The sequence below is a fragment of the Mus caroli genome, unplaced genomic scaffold, assembly GCF_978045245.1.
Source record: "Mus caroli unplaced genomic scaffold, Mus_caroli_1 scaffold_2, whole genome shotgun sequence".
In the NCBI taxonomy this organism is placed as follows: Eukaryota; Metazoa; Chordata; class Mammalia; order Rodentia; family Muridae; genus Mus; species Mus caroli.
The window spans coordinates 14,790,876-14,811,854 of NW_028227257.1; the positions used below are offsets into that span (position 1 = coordinate 14,790,876).

Here is a 20,979-nt window from a genome sequence, read left to right on the forward strand (position 1 = left end):
AGCACGGGGCTTCGGATGAGGGCAGCCCGAAGTTCAGTCTTTAAAAACCGCAGGAACATCTGAAAACTTGGCACAGCCTCCCCCGAATTGGAGTAGTCTGACTCAGGAACCGGGAAAGCCAACAAAAGAAGGGGTTGTTGGTGCCACCCTAAATACCCAAACACCTAAACACCATACTACTAGCCTTTGCGGGCTGCCCCTTGTGTCGGAAGGCATCAGAATGAACGTTGGGTTTTGGCTTGTGAACTAGTCTTGTTGCAGAGAGCTGGCCTTCTCTGCCCTAGATGGTTGATTCTGGGATAGGTAGGGGACGAAAGGTTTAACAACTGTGGCGTTCTCCAGAGCCCCTCTTAGCACTACCTCAGAGAGGTAAGCTGTCTGTGAAAGAATTCGGATTCATTTACGGGTGATAAAATAACTCTTCTCGGGTCACAAGAAGCAGGTAGTGTAAAGTATATGAGTTTTGTCTTAGGAAAGATCTAGATTCCAACCTGATGTGATATGATCGTTAACGTCGGATAGGGCTTGGTGTGATAACATAACCCTAACACCGAGGAAGAAGTATGTTGAGCTGTCTCAAAGCCAAAGGCTAAGAACATTGGCTGTGGGACTGGATCGCTTACCGCTATTCTCCTGCTAATTGCACGGTCATTCGTCCACAGTTTCAAGTATCGCAGGCTGGACCATGTAACTAAGGATCTGCCTCCACCTCCACAATGCCGGTTCACAGGCATGCCACAGTCCACGTTTGGTTTATGTCGTGTTGGAAATTGACCCCAGAGTCAGATGGTTGATACTAGGGCTGGATTATTTTATGCAAAGCACTTAAAACTTTGGTATAAGTAACTCCTTAAATTATTCTAATATAATAGTAATTTCCAGCAACCGTCACTTAAGGACTTTTTCCCTCTGAAATATTATTGTATGGATTAAAATACTGCATATAAAACACAGATTATCAACAATGCCAGTTTTGTTCCATGTTCCAACGTCCACTTTTTTTTTTTTTAGGTTTACTTATGTGTATGAGTGTTTTGCGGATATGCATGTATGAACATTATTTATGTACCTGGTGTCCGCAGAGGTCAGAATAGGGTATTGTATCCTTTGGAAATAAAGTTATGGATAATTGTAAACTTCCCTGTGGGTGCTGGGAACTGAACCCTGGTCCTCTATAAGAGCAACACACGCTCCCTGACTGCTGGGCCATCTTTCTAGCCCCAACATCCATCTTTTAACAAGGCACTTCCTTGCTTTAAACAATGGTGGCTTTTTTGTTTTGTTTTGTTTTGTTTTTTGTTTTCCCTTAGGCAAGACCCTCCTCTGTAGCTCTAGGCTGAGCTTCAATTTAGGCCCAAGCTGACAGTGTAATCTACCTGTCTCTCTCTGCCTTCCCAAGATTGGAATGGCAAGCAGACACTACCATGCCTGGCTTTGGATATATGAAGATAGTCTTTTGTTGTTACGTTTTTACCTGCACTCTGCCCTTAACCTTACTGGGCTCAGCAGTGTCCCTGGACACTATTAGATATCACAGCCAACGGAGGACATGTGCTACACAAATAAAAAGAAGCAGGGGAGAAGGTGACAGAGGAGACATGAAAGACCGAGTCATCGCAGCTGCCCTCTCTAATTTTGATGACTATCCTTCATTTTGTCCAAGAGTGGCATATGTGGTCCACAGGGACCAAGCTGCAACCCTTTTGTTTTCCCGTATTGATGCTGAAACACTCCGATGCTCCTCTTCCCGGAGTTGGACATGGTGTCAGGCTTAAGTTACATCATTAGCTTGGCTATTTTCTTCTTAAGTTGTCTTTCCAGTTCCTCCCTGTTGAAGACTAGGTGCAGAGACTCCTCTCCAGCCCATGGACGGAACAAGGAACACTGAGCTTTTGTTCCCGTCAGGGTCATTCTTGGCAAAGCCAGCAATGGACTGGCGCCAGGGCTCTGGGGGGCCGAGGCCAGGTTTCCACGTAAGCTGTGGTTAAATGTTCCAGACCTTGAGACATGAAATGCTTTGCTTACCGTACCAGAATATACCTTGCAAAAGAGGAGCTAGCGCTCCCTGTAATTCGGCTGTAACTACCCGTAACCTACTGGTTTGTATTCTGCTCCTCCATCCGAGGCTATGTAAAGCGTGGTGACATTAATAAACTTGCTGGCTTGAGTCATCGGCCCGTGACCCTTCACGCCCCCCACACCTCCAGCTTTGGACTGTTTATTTTTCTTATCTCTGGTCCTCTCTCTCAGAATCCCAGTGTGGACCCAGCAAGAACCGCTGGTCTGGTTCACCCTCTGTCATTTTGACTGCAACTGAGTCCTTCCAAAGCCCCTTTGGTCTCTCTTTGACCTTTAACCCAGAGGCTACCTCTCCATTTTTCTAGCTTCCCACGGGACCTCATCACTTGACTAAGAGTGTTAGGTATATCCCACGGCAGCATTTGGTCCCTCCCATCACATGTGCTCTTTGGTAGTGCCAGGAAATTTCCCACACACCAGCAGCCAATCACTGTCCTCATTGTTAGGAGAAGCTGCTCTTAGGGGATAATTGCTTCAGAGAAACCACTGGGATTAGATTGACAGGAGCTACTTAGTCCTTCCTTCTGCTGCTACCTCTCCCCTGAACTGAGCTCCTGACTCTCATAGTCAGCAGGACTTTAAGACGCCTCTTCCTCATGAAGGCACTTCTTGCTCTTGGGTTCCTGGCATCTTGGGTAGCTGCAGGAGAGCACGGTGAGCTATCATTTGGGGGGCGGGTGTTCCTTGGTTAAAACTAATAGAAAAGTTAACCAGGGGAGTGGAGAACTCCCCTCTAAAGTTCCTCATTTGTGGAGCTGATCGTCTCTGTAGGAAGAACTGGGTGGAAAGTGAGGACCAGTTGTCTTGCAACAAGAAGCTAAGACTTACAAGTTATCTTCTAGGACAGGACCATGCAATAGTCTCCGTTTCTCTGTCTGTCTGTCTGTCTTTCTCTGCAGCAGCATGGTTTATTTGTCTGTTAGTAGTGGTAGTGGTAGTGGTGTGCTAGTATCTGTGTGGCAGGAAGAGATGGAGGTTGCAGAGAAATTCTACACAGGGATGCATGGAGATACTGAGTTCCTTGAGAACAGTTGACTCTCATTCCCTAATTTTTTTTTTTTTTAAGATTTGTTCACGTGTATGTCTCTCCCTGCGTATAGTGTGTGTGTATGTGTGTGTGTGTTTTCAGAGGCTATAAGAGGGAGTGGGGTCCCCTTGAGCTGGGGCTACAGATGGTTGTGAGATGCCAGAGATTGGTGCTGGGCACTACATTTGTGTCCTCTGGAAGAACATCAAATAGTTTTGATGTTAACAGCTGAGTCATTTCTTCAGCCTCCAATTCCCATTTTAATCTAGCCAATTATCTGAATTTCTATGAAATCTCTTTCAGTTAAGGAAGAACAGTGTTCTACTGATCAGGACCCATGCAAAGATTTGTGCCAGAGCAGTAGGTCATGTCCTGCTGGGCAGAAGTGTACAGGCTGTGATAGAGCCTGCTAAGCAGACCTCCCTAAGGGTACATTGTCATGATGGGCAGGATCCCAGTGGGTTCCCTGGCCCCATCTCTCAGATGGAGAGAACCAGAGAGTTTTTCACCTGCTAGATCGTCTTCAGACCCCTGGCTGTGTGGGTTGCCTCTTTCCCCCTCTGAGGTCTCTAACCATTCCTTACCCTGACTCTCTGTCTTGTCCTTGATGACCCATATTGTTTGACGTGTAGCCTGGGCAGGTGGGTAGGTGAGACACTCAGCAGGCGAAGGTGCTTGCCTACCTGATCAAAAACCTGAAGACCTGGGTTCCACCCCCAGAAGCCACGCAAAGGTGGAGAGAGAGAACCGTCCTCTGAGCTCCACATGGATGCTGTGGTACCTGTGCGTCTCCTACAATGATGCTACTTAGAGAAAGAGGCCCTAAGGAGTAGGGCTATGCCTCGGGACCTCACTGTGAGTCCTCGCTGACCCCATACTCATGATCCTTCTGTGTCTGCCTCCTGAGCGCTGGGATGGCAGGTGTGTACCATCATGCTTGGTTTCCCCTCCCCCTCTTCTAAAGTCAGGGTCTTGCTTCATAACCCAGGACAGTCTTAAACCTGCAGTCCTCCTGCCTCCCCTTTCCAAGGTACTAGGATTTTAGGTGTTAGATCACAGAGCCTCTAGCACCCTTTCTTATTCTCAGAAACCCGGCCCTATCTTCCCTGGGGCTCTATTCTCTGCCTCTTTCTGATACAGCAAGGACTTGTAAGCCAGTGTTCTTCCTTGGCTTCTTAAAGACTCCGATGCCTACCCTGAAACAGGCCTTGCATTATGGCCAGGCTCCTGCTCCCTCTGAACAGTTATAAAACTAAGAGATTTCTCTGGAGCCCTCCCTTCCCCTACCTCTCGCACATTGTTCGCCACAGCTGTCTTCCCTCTTCTAATCCTCTCCCACTGCCCAAGGCCTGATCATGGTCTCCACGGTCCTGGGTGTTCCCTCCCAACAGCTCATTTTGAAGGGTAACTGATCTCAACTTCTTTACCCTGAACCTGCCTCTTTGAAAAAATTAAAGACTTTATTTACTTATTTTGCCTGTGTGCACCAGCTAGGGCATGCATTTGTAGATCAGACGACAACTTGTGGGAATTGGTTCCTTTAACTATGTGGGACTTGAAGGTCACATTCAGGTCTTCAGGCTTTCGGTAAGCAGCTTTATCTCACTGGTCTGCTTTGTTTGTTTGTTTTAAAGATTTTTATTTATTTATTATTATAAGTAAGTACACTGTAGCTGTCTTCAGATGCACCAGAAGAGGGCGTCAGATTCCATTACGGGTGGTTGTGAGCCAACATGTGGTTGCTGGGATTTGAACTCAGGACCTTTGGAAGAGCAGTCAATGCTCTTACCTGCTGAGCCATCTCACCTGCCCCCATGTTTTTTGTTTTTAAATAAACTTCTTGTTTTGTTTTTCAAGACAGTTTCTCTGTGTAGCCCTGGTTGTCCTGGAACTCACTCTGTAGACCAGGCTGGCCTTAAACTCAGAAATCCACCTGCCTCTGCCTCCCGAGTGCTGGGACTAAAGGCCAATGGGCCACTACCACCTGTTTGGTTTTTGTTGTTGTTGTTTGTTTTTAATGTGGGTGCCAGAGATTGAAACGCAGGTCCTCAGACTCAGCTCCCCATGCTTGTTCAGGAAGCACCTTACTGGCTGCATTATCTCCCTAACTCATGCCTTTAAACGGTTTTATTATTTTTCTCTGTATGTGTGTGGGTGCCATAGCTATGTGGGTACCCTCGTAAGCCAGAAGAGGGTGTTGGATTCCCCTAGAACTGGAGTTACAGATGATTTGGGGACTGAACCCTGGCCCACTGCGGGAACAATAAATACCCTTACCTGCTGAGCCATCTCCACAGCTCCTTGAACCAGGGAGGAACAGAGGCCGAGTTGTTCAGAGACCACGCTGTTCTAACACGTGCACTGCAGATGAGCTGTGAGCAGTGCAGAGAAGTGCTGCACATCTGGCTGCAGCAGGAGACCTGTGGTCTCCCTCTCCACACAGAACCTCTTCCCACTCCATGAGCAGGTGAACCTGCTCCTGGGTCAAACGTGCACACGGTCTGGTGCCAAGGCACCAGCCATTTCCCGACGATTGGTTTTCGTTTGAGAAACAATATAAATGCCAGATGTATTCTGAGAACTGAACAGAGATATACAGAACGCCCAAGTCACAAGCACTCGTTGGATTAGTCCCAGCCAAGCATAGCAGGATGCCAAGAGGCAGTGCCACACATCCTTATGTGGAGGTGGATTAGGAAGTGGCTGACTAACTCCCGATCCCCTTGGTCAGTGAGATATTCTCTGCTAAAATCTACCCCAAGAACCCACAAACAGGCAGCAGAATAGTCTTGATGTCTTCAGAAGACAGCGCACATTCCCCTATTCATCGGCTTCAGAAGCTTTCCACTCTCTCTGCACACACAGGCCAGTCTCTTGTTAATAGTTGAGCCAAATTTTCTTTTATTCTGGCAATGTTAGGCTTTGGAAAGAGATCTCGCCGGGCGTGGTGGCGCATGCCTTTAATCCCAGCACTCGGGAAGCAGAGGCAGGCGGATTTCTGAGTTCCAGGCTAGCCTGGTCTACAGAGTGAGTTCCAGGACAGCCAGGACTACACAGAGAAACCCTGTCTCGAAAAACCAAAAAAAAAAAAAAAAAAGAGATCTCTTCTCCCCTTCTCCCTTGCACAGGGTCATCATGGCCTCATTAATCCTATACTAACATATTTATCTTTTTTTCTACAAACATCTATTGGATATTTACTATTTGCTACATCCAGCAACAAGTTCTGGGTACACTGTGCTGGACAAAGCGTTTGAATAAATGCACAATTTCAAACTGATAAGGACATCCCAGGACCATTAAAGGGTGCCTAGAGAATAACGGGTTCTCGTATTGTGTAGGGTGGTTAAAGGGAGTATGTCCAAGATTGTGACATTTAAGCTAAAACTGAGAGAAGTTAAAACTAGCTGGGAGGTGGGTGTGGTTGGATATCAAAGAGAGAGAAAGAACCCCATATAGAGGTCTTCAGAGGACGAGGCATACGAATGGTTAGAGACAGAGACAGGAGGACAGTGCCGGTGGAAGGCAGAGACCATTGACACTAGGGAGGTGGCAGTGGGAATGGAGAAAAGCTCTCTGTTCTGGACCATGCTTCCTTTACCATTAACACTAGAAGTTATAAGAAGCTGGTGATGTTGCTGTGTGGTGGTGGCAGATGCCTCAGGAGGCAGAGGCAGGTGGATTTCTGTGAGTTCAAGGGCAGCCTGGTCTACAGAGTGAGTTCCAAGACAGCCAGGGCTGCACAGAGAAATACTGCCTTGAAAAAAAAGTTAGTTGTCATCTGTCTTTATTTTTCTACTCTTTTAGAATTAAAAAATATTTATTTTTATTATTTTTTAAATTATCTATTTTATTTATTTTTAGTCGTATCCCCTCCTAGTCTGCCCCCCAACAGTTCCTCATCCCATTCCTCCTCCTCCATCTCCAAGAGGAGGCCCCCAAGCCCCCAGTCCCCTGCCAGGCCTCCCCACTCCATGGGGACTCAAGTCTCTCAAGGGTTAGGTGCTTCTCTCACTGAGCCCAGGCCAGGCAGTCCTCTGCTGTATATGCGTCAGGGGTCTCGTACCAGCCAGTGTGTGCTGTCTGGTTGGTGGCTCAGTGTTTGAGAGATCTCGGGGGTCCAGGTTAGTTGAGGCTGCTGATCTTCCTATGGGGTCATCCTCCTCCTCAGCTTCTTCCAGTTTTCCCCTAATTCGATCACAGGGGTCTCTGGCTTCAGTCCATTGGTTGGGTGTAAGTATCTGCATCTGTCTCAGTCAGCTGCTTGTTGGGCCTCTCGGAGGACAGCCATGCTAGGCTCCTGTCTGTAAGCACACCATAGCATCAGAAATATTGTCAGGCCTTGGAGCTTCCCCTTGAGATGAATCCCAAGTTGGGCCAGTCACTGGACCTCCTTTCCCTCAGGCTCTTCTCCATTTTTGTCCCTGCAGTTCTTTTAGACGGGAACAATTCTGAGTGAGAGGTTTTGACTGTGGGGTGATTTGTATCTGGCTTAGCTTTCTTGGACAGACTAACCATAAGAGAGTCTAGAACACTGTAGTCTTTCCAGGACTCTCAGTGCCCAGCCCTGGGACCACATCTGGAAATCACTGGTAGCTTGCAGGGGGCCTCCTACAACCTTCTCAGTGTCTGAAGCTGAAATCTGAATTGTGGGGATTGAGGGTAAGGCTGGTTCCCAGGTGTGGCGTCTTTGTGAGCTTCTTTGGCCTTTGGCCATTAGAGACAGGACTTCCTTTTCCTCTGAGGGCAGTCAGTCAGACTAGAAGCAGTCTCCAGACCCCTGAGAGCCTGCAGGCTGAGCAGGACCCTACCAGTTTGTGAAGTTAGTATTTACCTGCGTCTTCAGCAGCTATAGCTCCTGCTGTAGAGAAGGGGTGCACTTAATGAGACTGATCCCCAGGACACTCTCCGTCCTGAGCTTTTCCTAACCTTTGACGTCACAAGAGGTATACCTTAGCAGAGCTGGTCTGTTTGACAAAGGTGGAGTGTAAGTCAGGTTACCTGGGGCACAGGGAGACACTGGAATGTACTCTCAGGGATAAGTTCTGGTCTGAACGTGAGCCTGTGGTGAATCTTCTGTCTGTTTGCTCTGTGGGCCTGGGCAAGTGTGTTCATCTCTTTGAATCTCCTCTTTGTCATCTTCATAGAGTGATGATGTAGTTTGGAAGAAATGTGTTTGAAGAGTCTGCATTCAATATGCCAGGTAATGCTCAGGACCTTCCTACAGCCCAGGACTGCATCCGGTCTGTTTCCTGCTCTACTCATTTGCATTTGACCCACCTACTTACCTGTCAATCATTCTCTTACACCATGTAAGGAGAGTCAGCCCTACCTGGAATGTGGGTATCTGTGGTGAGCAAGGTCCACACTTTTGGTGGAGTGTTGTGAAGAGAGTTGCAAAGGCAGAGGCTATGAGGGAGGGGAGAGCTGTGTTCCTAAGGAGACAAAGAGGGTGGTTCAGCTGTGGTGGGGGAGGTGGCAGGTCTCAGATTTGGGGCAGCTTCCAGCTTCTTTTCCCAGATTTTATTCTAAGTGCCGAAGGAAACATTGGAGCCAGTGAGATGGCCTATCAGGTAAAGGGCTTGCCACACAAACCTGAGACTCTTGAGTTCAGCCTCGTGGTGGAAGAGGACTGACTTCCAGAGGTTGTCCGCCTGGCAGACAGGCACACTGTGGTATTCATGCACCCACGGTCACATAGATCACTCACACACAATAAGTACAAGTTTCAAATCATGTATACAAGAAGTAACTAAGCCAGGCATGGTGGAAGTGTAATCCTAGCACTGGGAAGGCAGAAGGATCAAGAGTTTAAGGCCATTCTCAGCTCCATGGTGAGTTTAAGGTAGTCTGGGAAAATGAGACTTTGTCTCAAAAAGCCCACCTCCACCAAAAAAATAGTCATTGAAGTGGGTTTAAATGAGGGAGAAGCCTATTCCAGTTTTTATTTCTGAAAAGGCTGTTCTGGTGTGGGAAGAATGGATGTCAGCGAGTGTAGACAACCAACCGAAGAGCAGGTGAGCAGTCATCATGTCAGACTAGGTGAGCTAGGTCAAGGTCGTTAGTCACAAGGCAGATGTGGAAAAGCAGGGACTTAAAGGACCAGCTACAGAAGTAAATGGCTGTGGATGCTGAAGGAGAGGGCTGCCAAGAATGCCGAGAAGTGTCTAACCTGAGTGACAGGGACAGGGATGCTCTTTGACAGAAGGGGATGGAGGGCAGGGGGCAGGGGGCAGGAGGCAGGTAGAACTGGGGCTGATCCCAGAGGGAAGCCAGCATCCTGACTGCAGCTTCCCTGCTTCTAGGTGATTGGTGGGGTGTTGGGAGAGGTGCAGACAGAGGGTGGGGGTGGCCTCCCCAGTCCTGTTTCTTGTCCTGGCAATGTGATAGGCTATGAGCTTACTGGGATGAATGCCTTGTCATGGCTGAGTTCACCTAGGCTAGCAGAACCAAGACATCGAGGGCAGAGCATCCTGTCCAAAGGCATCGCAGAGACTGTGCTTTTACCAGGTTCCTGGGGGGCAGGACAAGGATGAGGAGTTAGAACTATTAAGGAACCTGGTTTCAGGAGAGTGTGAGGGACTATAAGCACTGTCTAGCTTAAGAGTGAGAGATGGGCCAGGCGTGGTGGCGCACGCCTTTAATCCTAGCACTTGGGAGGCAGAGGCAGGTGAATTTCTGAGTTCGAGGCCAGCCTGGTCTACAGAGTGAGTTCCAGGACAGCCAGGGCTACACAGAGAAACCCTGTCTCGAAAAACCAAAAAGAAAAAAAAAAAAAGAGTGAGAGATGGCTCAGCAGTTAGGAGCACTGCTCTTCCAGAGGTTCCAGGTTCAATTCCCAGCACCCACATGACAACATTTCCACGGCTCTGACACCTGTACACAGACATATACATGCAGGCAAAACAGCAATGAACATAAAATAAATACATAAAAGAGAATGAGGGTGTCACAGTCTTAGAGGCGGTGACGTCCCATCTTGTTTAGGCGTTTGAGCTGAAAGGAATTACTTGACACAAGTCTGAGTCTGAAAGGAAGGCAGTGTGAGGGATGCACAAAGGGTTGTGCTCCACCCTCAGCCCTAGCCTGCCTCCCAAGGGCTCAGTTCCTTATTTCTGATGGAAGCTGGGCTGGGAGAGAGCAGAGGTGCTATTGTTTCAGTGAAGAGAGCAGAGGAGCAGAGGGCCCTGACCGTTGTTCCACCAGACTCATTGAAATGGCGACACCTGGTAAGTATGGTGGCCCTCTTTTTAGGCCCATTGTTCAACTCTCTGGGTGATTTCCATACCCAGCTCTCTCAACTATAAAGTCTTTTTATTTTTTTGCCAAGTGTATTGCAGTGTTTGCCAAGTAGACAGTGAGTAGGTGTGGAGATACAGGAGGTAGTTCTCGTGACGACATTTTCCAAATTAAAAAATCCAGGGCACATGGTTTTGGAGTGACATCATAATACAGTATACCTGTTCAGGAGAATCCCAGGACACAGGAGTACTGTGGTTCATCTTTGGGGTCCAACCTGTGCCTTTTCCATCATGGCTGAGTTCAATCGTGCATACCTGTTGCTTTTGAGGCGACAGACATGTTTTGGGTTTCTTTGTAACTTTTCATTGCCCATCACCACTCTGTATTTAAAGAACTGGAAATAAACTGAAATGAGTCATGGTGTGTGAGTTTGGCTCACATGCAGTCTTCTTTGGCCGTGCCTGTTCCTGAGGCCAAGTTGCCTGCATCTTTTAAGGATGGGGTATTAGAATATAATTCTGCTTAGCTGTTAGCTAGCTCTGTAGTTCTGGGTGGGCCCCATTCTTTTCTCTGGGTTTGTCATTGTCACAACAGTGATGAAGAGGCACACCTAGAATGTGTTTGCCTGTGGACAACAGAACATTAACACAATAGCGACTCACTGTCTTAACTTTACAACAATTCTGAGGTGGGTGTCAAAGTTGTCACGGCTACCCAATGGTACTACCAAGAACGAAGTACCTCTTTCTCACCCTGGCAGTCCCTGACTTTGTCCTCATGCTAGTGACTCTCTACTTCAAAGAAGGCCACCTTGCATCTGCACAGCACAAGTGTCTTTGGAAGAAAGAAGTACAGTGGGTCTGTATCATGGCACCCAAGTTCTCCCACTAGAGCTTAGCTTGCTGCTGCTCTAGTTACAGGAGAGAATGGGGGATTCGAATCATCTGGGCTGGGGCTTTATGAAGGAGTCTCATTTCCAGTATAGCAAACTGTCTCCAGATACAGTGGCCTAAGATGAAAGCTCATTCCTCACCCCAGCTGTGGGTGGCCCAGGCTCTACTGGATAGTTTATCTCCTGATGTGCTATGGCTGAGGTCATCCGTGCATATGGCTGGGAGCTCATGAGAGCTGGAACGTCTGGGTTGGTGGTTCTTCTTTATTTATTCTAATTAGTTTATCAATTTGTGGATTTCTGAGTGTTTGTATATATGTGCACACTGGGACTCGGGGTTTGCTGATCAGGCTAGGCTGACTGGCCACTGAGCTCGAGATGTCTGCCTGTCTCCACCATGATACCGCTGAAGCCACCACACCCATCCCTTTGCATGGACACTGGGGACTATTGTCTATAAAGCACGGCAGGCACTTTACAAACTGAGCCTTTTTTCAGCCCCCTTGGGTGGTATTTCTCCTTCCATGTCCCCTGGCAATGGCCCAACTGGCATCTCAGCACACGGCAGTCTAACTCACAGGATGGAGCCCAGGTCAGTGTGGAAAGGGACTTAACCAGAGCACAAATCCCAGGAAATATAGTAGGTTGGGGACAAATACTGTTGGTCTGTCACAGTTTGGAAGAAAGGAGAGTGAACACAAGGTGTGTAATTCATGTTTGCTACAGAGCTGATGCAAATGCCAAAACCAGGGGAGCAGTTCACGGCTAGAAGAAACAGAAGGAATGTGGACTATCAGTGTGTACTGCATATTAACCTATATTAACATCCACTGAAAATGGATTTTATGTTCCTGGCTTAAGCACATCTGAGTTTTAACGCTTTCATTCTGTGGCAGCATTGAGAGGTGAATGTCCTGCTGACCCTCTTCCATGTCAGGAGCTGTGTGCTGGGGACGAATCCTGTCCCCAGGGGCACAAATGCTGCAGCACAGGGTGTGGCCATGCCTGCCGAGGAGACATCGAGGGAGGTATGTTGGTTCTTTGGGAGGAGAGTCAAAAGTGCGTCCCCTGGGTCCCCGTCAGTTTGGAGGAGCTTTCTCAGGACACCTTCCTGGGAGAGCCAGCTGCCATCTTTATAAATAATCCCAGTGCTCCGAGCTGCTTTCCTCTGTCCAGGAAAGAAGTTGCCCAGGATCACTGGTTTCTTGATATTTCTTTGTTTTGACATAGGGTCTCATTTTATAAGCCCAGGCTGGTCTACTCATAATCCTGACTTAGTCTCCCATGTGCTGGCTCTGTAGGTCTCAAATAACTATTCTTGGCCTCAGATGTCTTACACACACGCACACACGCACACACGCACACACGCACACGCACACACACACACACACACACACGCACACACACTTTCCCTCTCCTTTTCTGTCTTCCTCCCATGACACCCCCCTCAGTCTTTTTTATTTTTTGAGGGGGACAGAGTCTCACACACTGGGCTGACTGATCTTCCTATGCAGCTCAAGATGACCTTGAACTTCTAGTCTTCCTGCTTCTACTTCTTGAGTGCAGGATCCCAGGCATATTACCCAGTTTATACACTCTGGGGACTGAACCCAGGGCTTCATAGATCTTGGGCAAACACTCCACCAGCTGAGCGGTTTCTAGCCCCTAAGTCTGTTTACATTCCTATGCAATGCTTAACCTTTGTCCTAATATGCATTCTCTTCCCTGCTAGGGAAGAGAACTGAGGAATTACCAATGCATTGTGATTATAGCAGGTCCACTGTAAATGGCAGGTCTCGTAAGCTGGAAGGACCTTTAATACTCTTGTCCTAGGAAGGTATTGCTGTGATGAAACACCATGGCCAAAACCAAATTGGGGAGGAAAGGGTTTCCTTGGGCCATCCCTGAAGGAAGTCAGGGCAGGGACCCAACAAGAAGGGAACCTGGAGGCAGGAGCCGATGCAGAGGCCATAGAGGGATGCTGCTTAATGACCTGCTCCCCATGGCTTCCCCCTCCTCTTTTTTGTTTGTTTGATTTTTGAGACAGGGCTTTTCAGTGTAACCACCCTGGCTGTCCTGGAACTTGATTTGTAGACCAGGTTAGCCTCTAACCCACAGATCTCCTTTGTCTCTGCCTCTAGAGTTTTGGGATTAAAGGTGTACACTGCCATACCTTGCTCAGCCTGTTTTCTTATAGAATCCAGGACCACCAGCCCAGGGATGGGACCACCAAGAATGAGCTGGGTCCTCCCTCATCAATTACTAATTAGGAAAATGTCCTACAGCCAGATCTTATGGGAGGCAGTTTCTCAATTAAGGTTCCCTCCTTTCAAATGACTTTAGCTTGGGTCAAGTTGACATAAAACTAGCTGTCACAACTCTCAATCCACTTCTTTAAATCTGCCAGCTTTGTACCACATAAAGCCCACTGTGGAGTCTCAGTTATATGCATGGGAGACCTATGGCTGACTGGGAGTCGTGGCTGCTGTTGCCCAACATTGAATGAGTATTGTGCTGTATCTTGCTGATCTGGGGAATGATAGGACTGGCACATTAAGGGACTGTCCCTCCTGAACTTGTGCCAATCTTGTACCATTGAAAAATGATACCATGACAAGCATGCACACACACACACACACACACACACACACACATGCATGCACCACACACACCCTATATATATACTACACACTACTCACATACACACATAAACACATCACACATTACACATATACCATACATACAACATGCATACACATACCATATATACAACACACACACACACACACACACGCACATGCATGCACCACACACACCCTATACATATACTACATACTACTCACATACAATACACACATAAACACCACATCACACATATACCATACATACAACATGCATACACAGACCATATATACAACACACACACACACACACACACACACACACACACGCACCTAGGTTGTAGATGGGAACTTGGGAAGAGAGGCTCCAACTCCCTGTGCCTTTCCCCGTCCTGGTCTTCACCACAGGGCGGGATGGTCAGTGTCCCAGAATCCTGGTAGGCCTGTGTATTGTCCAGTGCATGATGGATGAGAACTGTAAATCCGGGGAAAGGTGCTGTAAGTCAGGCTGCGGCCGCTTCTGCATCCCAGGACTCCAGCCCCTCCAACAGCTCAAAGACTCCAACCTGACTGATGGCTTTAATTCTAAACTGGGTGAGTATTGCCCTTTGACCAGGTATGAACTTAACAGGCTTCACTGCTGTGTGGGAAGGCTTAGCTCCTGAAGGCCATAAAGAATGTTGTCAGAAAGATCCCAAGACACAGAGCACACCCTCAAATGGACTCTGAGGGATTACAGTGTTTACAGTAGGCGCGGCTCTCTGTGGGGAGGTATTTCTGGGAGAGATGGGATTTGATCCAGGCCCTATAGCCTAGGCAGATGTGACAGATAATGACGGTAGCACATGCCACAGAGGGTGAGAAGATATCTGATTTGTTTGGGCCATGAGGACTGAGGGCAGGGCAAGAAAACAGAACAGAACTGTTTCAACTTGGTAACAGATATGAGGCTAACGTCTAAATGACAAGAGTCTTTAGAACCAGTTAGGAGGTCCAGAACCATTTAAAGTTTTTAAGAGTGATGCACATCAAGGCTCGCCAGGGTCGAAGGGAAACAGCTGGGTAGCTGGAGCCAGCAAGGCACAGCTGTGACCTGACCTTCAATTTCTTCTCCTTACAGAGGCTCAAGCACCCTAGCTGACCTTATTTGCTTGGAGCTCCAGGAAGCCAGGAAGGGGTGACATCCTGGGGCTTGTGACACTCCCTGGAGTATCAGGCCGTTGCCTCGTATCTCCTGCTAATTGCAGCACACGGAACTGCCCTGGTGCTGGGCGCTTCTCTTTCCCAATAAAATGCTGGCATGGACCCTCTTGTATGTACTGTGTAGGGATCACTGAGGCAGGAGACCTAGTGAGTCTTCCTGTGCGTGGATTTGGCATTGTGAGATCTATGGACTAAATAAAGACGACACGTTCTTTTTTAAAAATGTAACGTATATAAGGAAGAGGGCTAATGACCAACATAAGAGGACTAGTTAAATAAACTAGCTAGCCATTGCCTGGAGAAGTAGGAAAAGTGTTATATGTAAAACCTTTGGCAGTTGGGGCTGAAGAGATGGTTCAAAAAAAAAAAAAAAGATGGTTTAGTGGTTAAGAGCACTGGCTGTTCTAGAAGACCTGGTTTCAATTTCCAGCACCCACATGGCAGCTCACGACTGTCTGTGACTCCAGTTACAGGGGACCTGACACCCCCTCACACAGGCGTACATGCAGCTAAATCACCAATGTATATAAAATAAAATAAAATACCTTAGGCAGTCTTGGATGAGTTAAGTCATCTTGGAAGTAATACATCCAGACTTGTTTGGTGAATAACAAGGTAAGGTTTTTTTTCTTTTAAATGTTAAAAATAATAATAATGTGTGTGTGTGGGTGCATGTAGCTTTTTTTGTTTTATGTTTTTTTTTTTTTTTTTTTTTTTTTAGATATTTTCTTTATTTACATTTCAAATGTTATCCCATTTGCTAGTTTTCCCTCCGAAAATCCCCTATCCCATCCCTACTCCCCCTGCTCCCCAACCCACCCACTCCCATTCCTGGTCCTGGCATTCCCCTATACTGGGGCATAGAGCCTTCACAGGATCAAGGGCCTCTCCTCCCATTGATGACCGACTAGGCCATTCTCTGCTACATACACAGCTAGAGTCACAAGTTCCATCATGTGTTTTCTTTGATTGGTGGTATAGTTTCAAGGAGCTCTGGGGGTACTGATTAGTTCATATTGTTGTTCCTCCTATGGGGCTTCAGTCAGTCCCCTTCAGCTCCCTGGGTACTTTCTCTAGCTCCTTCATTGGGGACCCTGTGCTCCGTTCAATGGATGACTGTGAGCATCCACTTCTGCATTTGCCAGGCACTGGCAGAGCCTCCCAGGAGACAGCTATATCAGGCTCCTGTCAGCAAGCTCTTGTTGGTATCTGCTTAGAGTCTGGGTTTGGTGGTTGTTTATGGGATGGATCCCCAAGTGAGTCAGTCTCTGGATAGTCATTCCTTCAGACTCTGCTCTGAACTTTGTCTTTTTTGTCTTATTGACAGTGTCTTTTGCCTTAGAGAAGCTTTGCAGTTTTATGAGGTCCCATTTGTAGATTCTCGATCTTACAGCACAAGCCATTGGTGTTCTGTTTAGGAATCTTTCTGCTGTGCCCATATCTTCAAAGCTCTTCCCTACTTTCTCCTCTATAAGTTTCAGTGTCTCTGGTTTCTTTTTTTAAATAAAATTTTTTATTAGATATTTTCTTTATATACATTTCAAATGCTATCCTGCATGTAGCTTTCAAATGACAACTTTGAGGAATTGTTTCTGTCTTTCCACTGTGTGGGTTCTGGGGATTGAACTCAAGCCATTAGGCTTGTACTCATCCCCTGCCTGTGCCCACTAGTCACCACACACTCTAGAAAGCCTTTCCACTTTCCTCTTTTGTCTTCTGCCAGATAGTAAAAATGTCATTGTCTTATGTCAAGTGTGTTACACGTTCTTTCTCCCTTCCTTCCTTCCTTCCTTCCTTTCTCTTTGTTTCTTTTTCTTCCTTCCTTTTTTTTTTTTTTTAGACAGGTTTCTCTGTGTAGTCCAAGTTGTCCTCAAACTTAGAGATCCCCTGCCTCTGCTTCCTAGGCTAGGGTTACAGGCATGACCACCACCCTTCTTACAAGATTGTTTTCTGTTTGCTTTTTTGACTTTAGAAGTTTCGCATAGCCTAGATTTAGCCTCAAATTTCCATGCAGTTCAGGCTGGCTTTGAACTCCTTCCTGATCTTATGCCTGCTTCCTGGGTGCTGGGATAACAGGTGTGCACCACCCTCTCCTGCTTAGGTTTTCATTGGTTATACTCAAGGTGTGTTCCCACTATACAGCTCGGCTGAGGATGGAACTTGGGCATGGTTTCTGATTCTTTCCCCTTATCATCCACCCAACAAATCAGGATATCACTTCCAAGATGGCTAGATTTACTCTAAGCTTGTTTCCGGTGCCACATATAACTTTTTACTAGACCACGCAATGTCTAATTTATTTGATCAGTCATCTCATGTTGGACCTTGATACTTTTTTATACCCCTACCTCCACAGCCCCATACCCCACATCCCCCAACACCCATACACACCCACATCCCCCCATACACACACACACCTTACCCCACATTTTATATGTATATATCTTGGTCTATAATTTTCCCCAAGGAAATGGGACAGATTCTTAGCAGTAGAATTCTGGTTTCTTTTTTAAATTTTATTTCATGTGTGAGTGCTCTACTGCATATACATCTGCATGCCAGATCAAATCCCCTTATAGATGCTTGTAAGCCACCATGTGGTTGCTTGGAATTGAACTCAGGATCTCTGGAAGAGCAGCGAGTGCTCTTAACCACTGGGCCATCTCACCAGCCCCTGAATTCTAGTTTCTTAAATAGCCCCCTTCATAGCTCTCAATACATCTATGAATCAATAAAAGAATGAATGGCATTTCTTAGTACATCAATTGAAAAATTTTGGACTGTAAGCAATAAAGCATTCAACAAGCCAGGAGCTTTGGTCAAAAAAGACAGAGCAAGAGGCGGCGGCTCAAAGCCTCAGTTTTGTCTTGTGCTGCCTGCGCATTGCTTCTCAGGTAGAGTAGGGTCAACTGGGACTCTAGATGGCACAGCAGGAGAAGCCATGTGTGATGGCAATGGAGGGACATCTCCAACTCACGGGACCCTCTTCCTGTGACAGCTTCCTGAGGAGTTGTCACCGCGGGACCTGGAAAGCAGATGTCTGCAGAGGGAATGGTTTTAGATTGGTTATGCTTCGTACCTGGGATGAGAGACAGAAAAGCCAAGCTTCTGCCGGCGGAGAAGGAAAGAATGCTGTCTGGCTAGCTGGGAAATGCGGATGCTGCACAGGCTCAGGGGCCCATGCTATTAAATCAGGATTTAAGTTGCTAGGTGTGGGCTACGGAGATGGCTCAATGGGTAAAGGTGCTTGTCCTCAGGTCTGATGGCCCAAGTGTGATCCCCAAGACTCACTCGACAGGAGGAAAGAATCTACTTGGGCAAATTGTTGTCTGACCATTTTACACGTACATTGTGGCATGCATATCCACATATCCACACCCAAAATGTAATAAATATAAAAAATGCTAAGTGTGATGCTGGATATTAGTGGGTTGAGAACACTCATTTTTTTTAAGTAGATGTGTTGGACTTGCCTGATCTGCTGACAGGTAGTCCAACTGTACTACAAGCTGTGCAGTGGCAGGCCCAGGACTCTGGGAGGAGCTGATACAAGGCTGCTGGGCGGCTGACCACTATTTTGTTTATCATTTTATTGTTTACTTAAAAAGCAAAAGTAAGTGTGTTTGGAGTGTTGCTTGTGTTGCTCAGACTGGCCTTGAACTCATGGGCTCAAGAGATTCTCTTGTCTCCCGAGGTCTCCAGTGCATGGCTTCTTGAGTAGTTATTGAGTACATAATTAAAAATCAGTGTGATAAAGACTTCCATGGGAGCAGTTGATGCTGTCTGTCCCTAGGAGCCCTCAGAGGCTGTAAGGTGATTTTCTGCCAGGTGAGAATGGGACTGGAGGTTGGGACCTGTGAGCCAGGCTTTTCTTCCATCAGGTGGGGGCCACCCTGTGCAGCCTATGCCTGTAGCAATAGCATGGAAGGAGGGAGGGATGGAGGAAGGATGAAATGAGACACACACACACACACACACACACACACACAAACACACACACAGAGAGAGAGAGAGAGAGAGGGAGAGAGAGAGAGAGAGAGAGAGAAAGAGAGAGAGAGAGAGAGAGAGAGAGAGAGAGAGAGAGAGAGAGTTAAATGTAAGGTCTTGGTGCACACTCTAGGCTGTTCTCTCTCCTGCTGTGCCCTAAACCACAAAACCCATGCAAAGCTCTCCTTCCTCGAGGTTCTAGTCCCTTTCAGCCTGAATTCTCCAGTCCCTATGGATCCCAATCCTACCTGCTGCTCCCAGACTTTGTACCTCAAATTAACCTTTGATCAGACTAAAAAGCCACCCTGGCTCCCATCCTCAGCTTCTGACCTCCCCTGCGGGGTTGCGAATGACCCATGCCCTGTACCCCTTTTATTGACCATCTGAGTCCTCTGTGTCCCTCTCCCAGCAACACCAAGAGGGCACCAACACCTCTCTCTGCTGTGCTGAGTCTCATTCTTTTATCCCTTAGGTCATGACATCGATGGTAAGTGGGGTGTAGGGTGAGGAGGGCGGGGAGTTGCTATTGAGTCGAGTCAAGATCTGTTATAGAGGGAATAGTGTAGACAAACCAGCTTCATGCAGGTAGATGAATTCAAGAATGAAGAAGCCCCTGGGGACAGGGTTTGTGTAGAGAAACTCTTTGCTGGGTGCTTCGGTCTCTGAGCCACCAGGGGGCAGCAGAAACCTAGGCCATTAAAGGCCACAGTCTATACCTAAGGGCAAAGCTCACTGTGGCCAGAGTTTCCCTACTGAACCACACCCAGTGAATGATGACAGCAGGTCACATTCTCTCTTTTTGTGATGTGACACGTTTCTTCAAATGGGGAATATTTATCTGGGGAATGTTATTCACGTTTCAGTGCTTCTTATATAAAGCATACAGGGTCAAATTGTCAAGATCAAGAACAGAAAAACATTTTTCTCCCTATGAGGGAAGGTGAGGAGGGCAGGGAGCGCCTTGGAGGCACCACCATTCCTGCCAGGCTCCCTCATCAGTGCTCTCCGTCTGCCAGCTCTGCCTTGGCTCTTGCGCCTGCGCCTGCTTGTCAGTAAACATTGTTCCTCAGCTTGTCTCGTCTGCTTTCCTTTCCTCAGTTTTCTTGTAACGTCATAGCTTTTATGTTTAGGATCGTGACTCTTTCTCTGTTTTCTCTTTCTTTCTCCTCTTCAGTTTTTGAAAAAGGACACATGGTTATTGATGGGACAATCAAGATGCAAAAATTCAAAGGGGACCTTTCAACCACAGACATCTGTCATCAACATGCTAGTGAATGTCCCTCTAGACTTGATTTATGCGTGGGGATTTATAGGCATAACTTTTTTGCAACCTACTTTTAATAAGGGTTCAATCTCTCCTCTAGCCTGTCACCCAGCAGAGGCAGTGGAAGAGAAAAGTTGTTAGGATCTAGGGGAGGTGAACCTGTTCAGCAATAGTTCTTTGGGGGCAAGCTTGATCTTCTTTGGCAGCAGCTCAGTCCCATAGCAAACACCAAATACAACACAGCCGCTGCAGACCAGTCCTCTACGTAGGCAGACACCACCCCCGAACCAGCAGCTACAGTTCAATCCTGAAGGAACTGTTAGGCTTGCTAACCAGCCTGAGGTGAGGCCATGGAAGCACCGAACTGCGGAAGGAACCTCATGAGCAGTTCTTGGGAGAGCTTCTCTCAATGGCAGTGTAGGGAAGAATAGCAAGGTGGAAAAAACCGAACCGATGCTCAGTGCTCCTCTCCCACTGTCCATGGGGTCGCATTTATACTCCTTCATCAAGCGTCCTTTCATGTGTCTGCTATATGCAAACATCCTTTCACCTGTGTCTGCTTCAGGAAAACATCATTTGACATAACTAGCTTCCAGAGAAACTAGAAGTATCCACGTCAGGGATTAGTGCATCTGTCACTGCTGCAGTCACACACCTGGAACAA

The 20,979-nt window shown here is 47.2% G+C and overlaps 1 protein-coding gene across 2 annotated transcripts; it reads left to right on the forward strand.

Moving 5' to 3' along the window:
- The first annotated feature begins 2,642 nt into the window (after positions 1-2,642).
- On the forward strand, positions 2,643-15,209 carry Wfdc3 (WAP four-disulfide core domain 3). Of its 2 annotated transcripts, XM_085828858.1 has the most exons (5): positions 2,643-2,733; positions 8,254-8,309; positions 12,137-12,268; positions 14,270-14,455; positions 14,982-15,206. In XM_085828858.1, the coding sequence occupies exons 2-5, from the start codon at positions 8,303-8,305 to the stop codon at positions 14,996-14,998; spliced, it is 342 nt and encodes a 113-aa protein (XP_085684984.1). In that variant the 5' UTR covers positions 2,643-2,733; positions 8,254-8,302; the 3' UTR covers positions 14,999-15,206. The 2 variants fall into 2 exon arrangements, with proteins under 2 accessions (XP_085684984.1, XP_021012456.1); XM_021156797.2 differs by lacking the exon at positions 8,254-8,309 and having other exon boundaries at positions 2,657-2,733; positions 14,982-15,209.
- Positions 15,210-20,979: the final 5,770 nt, after the last annotated feature.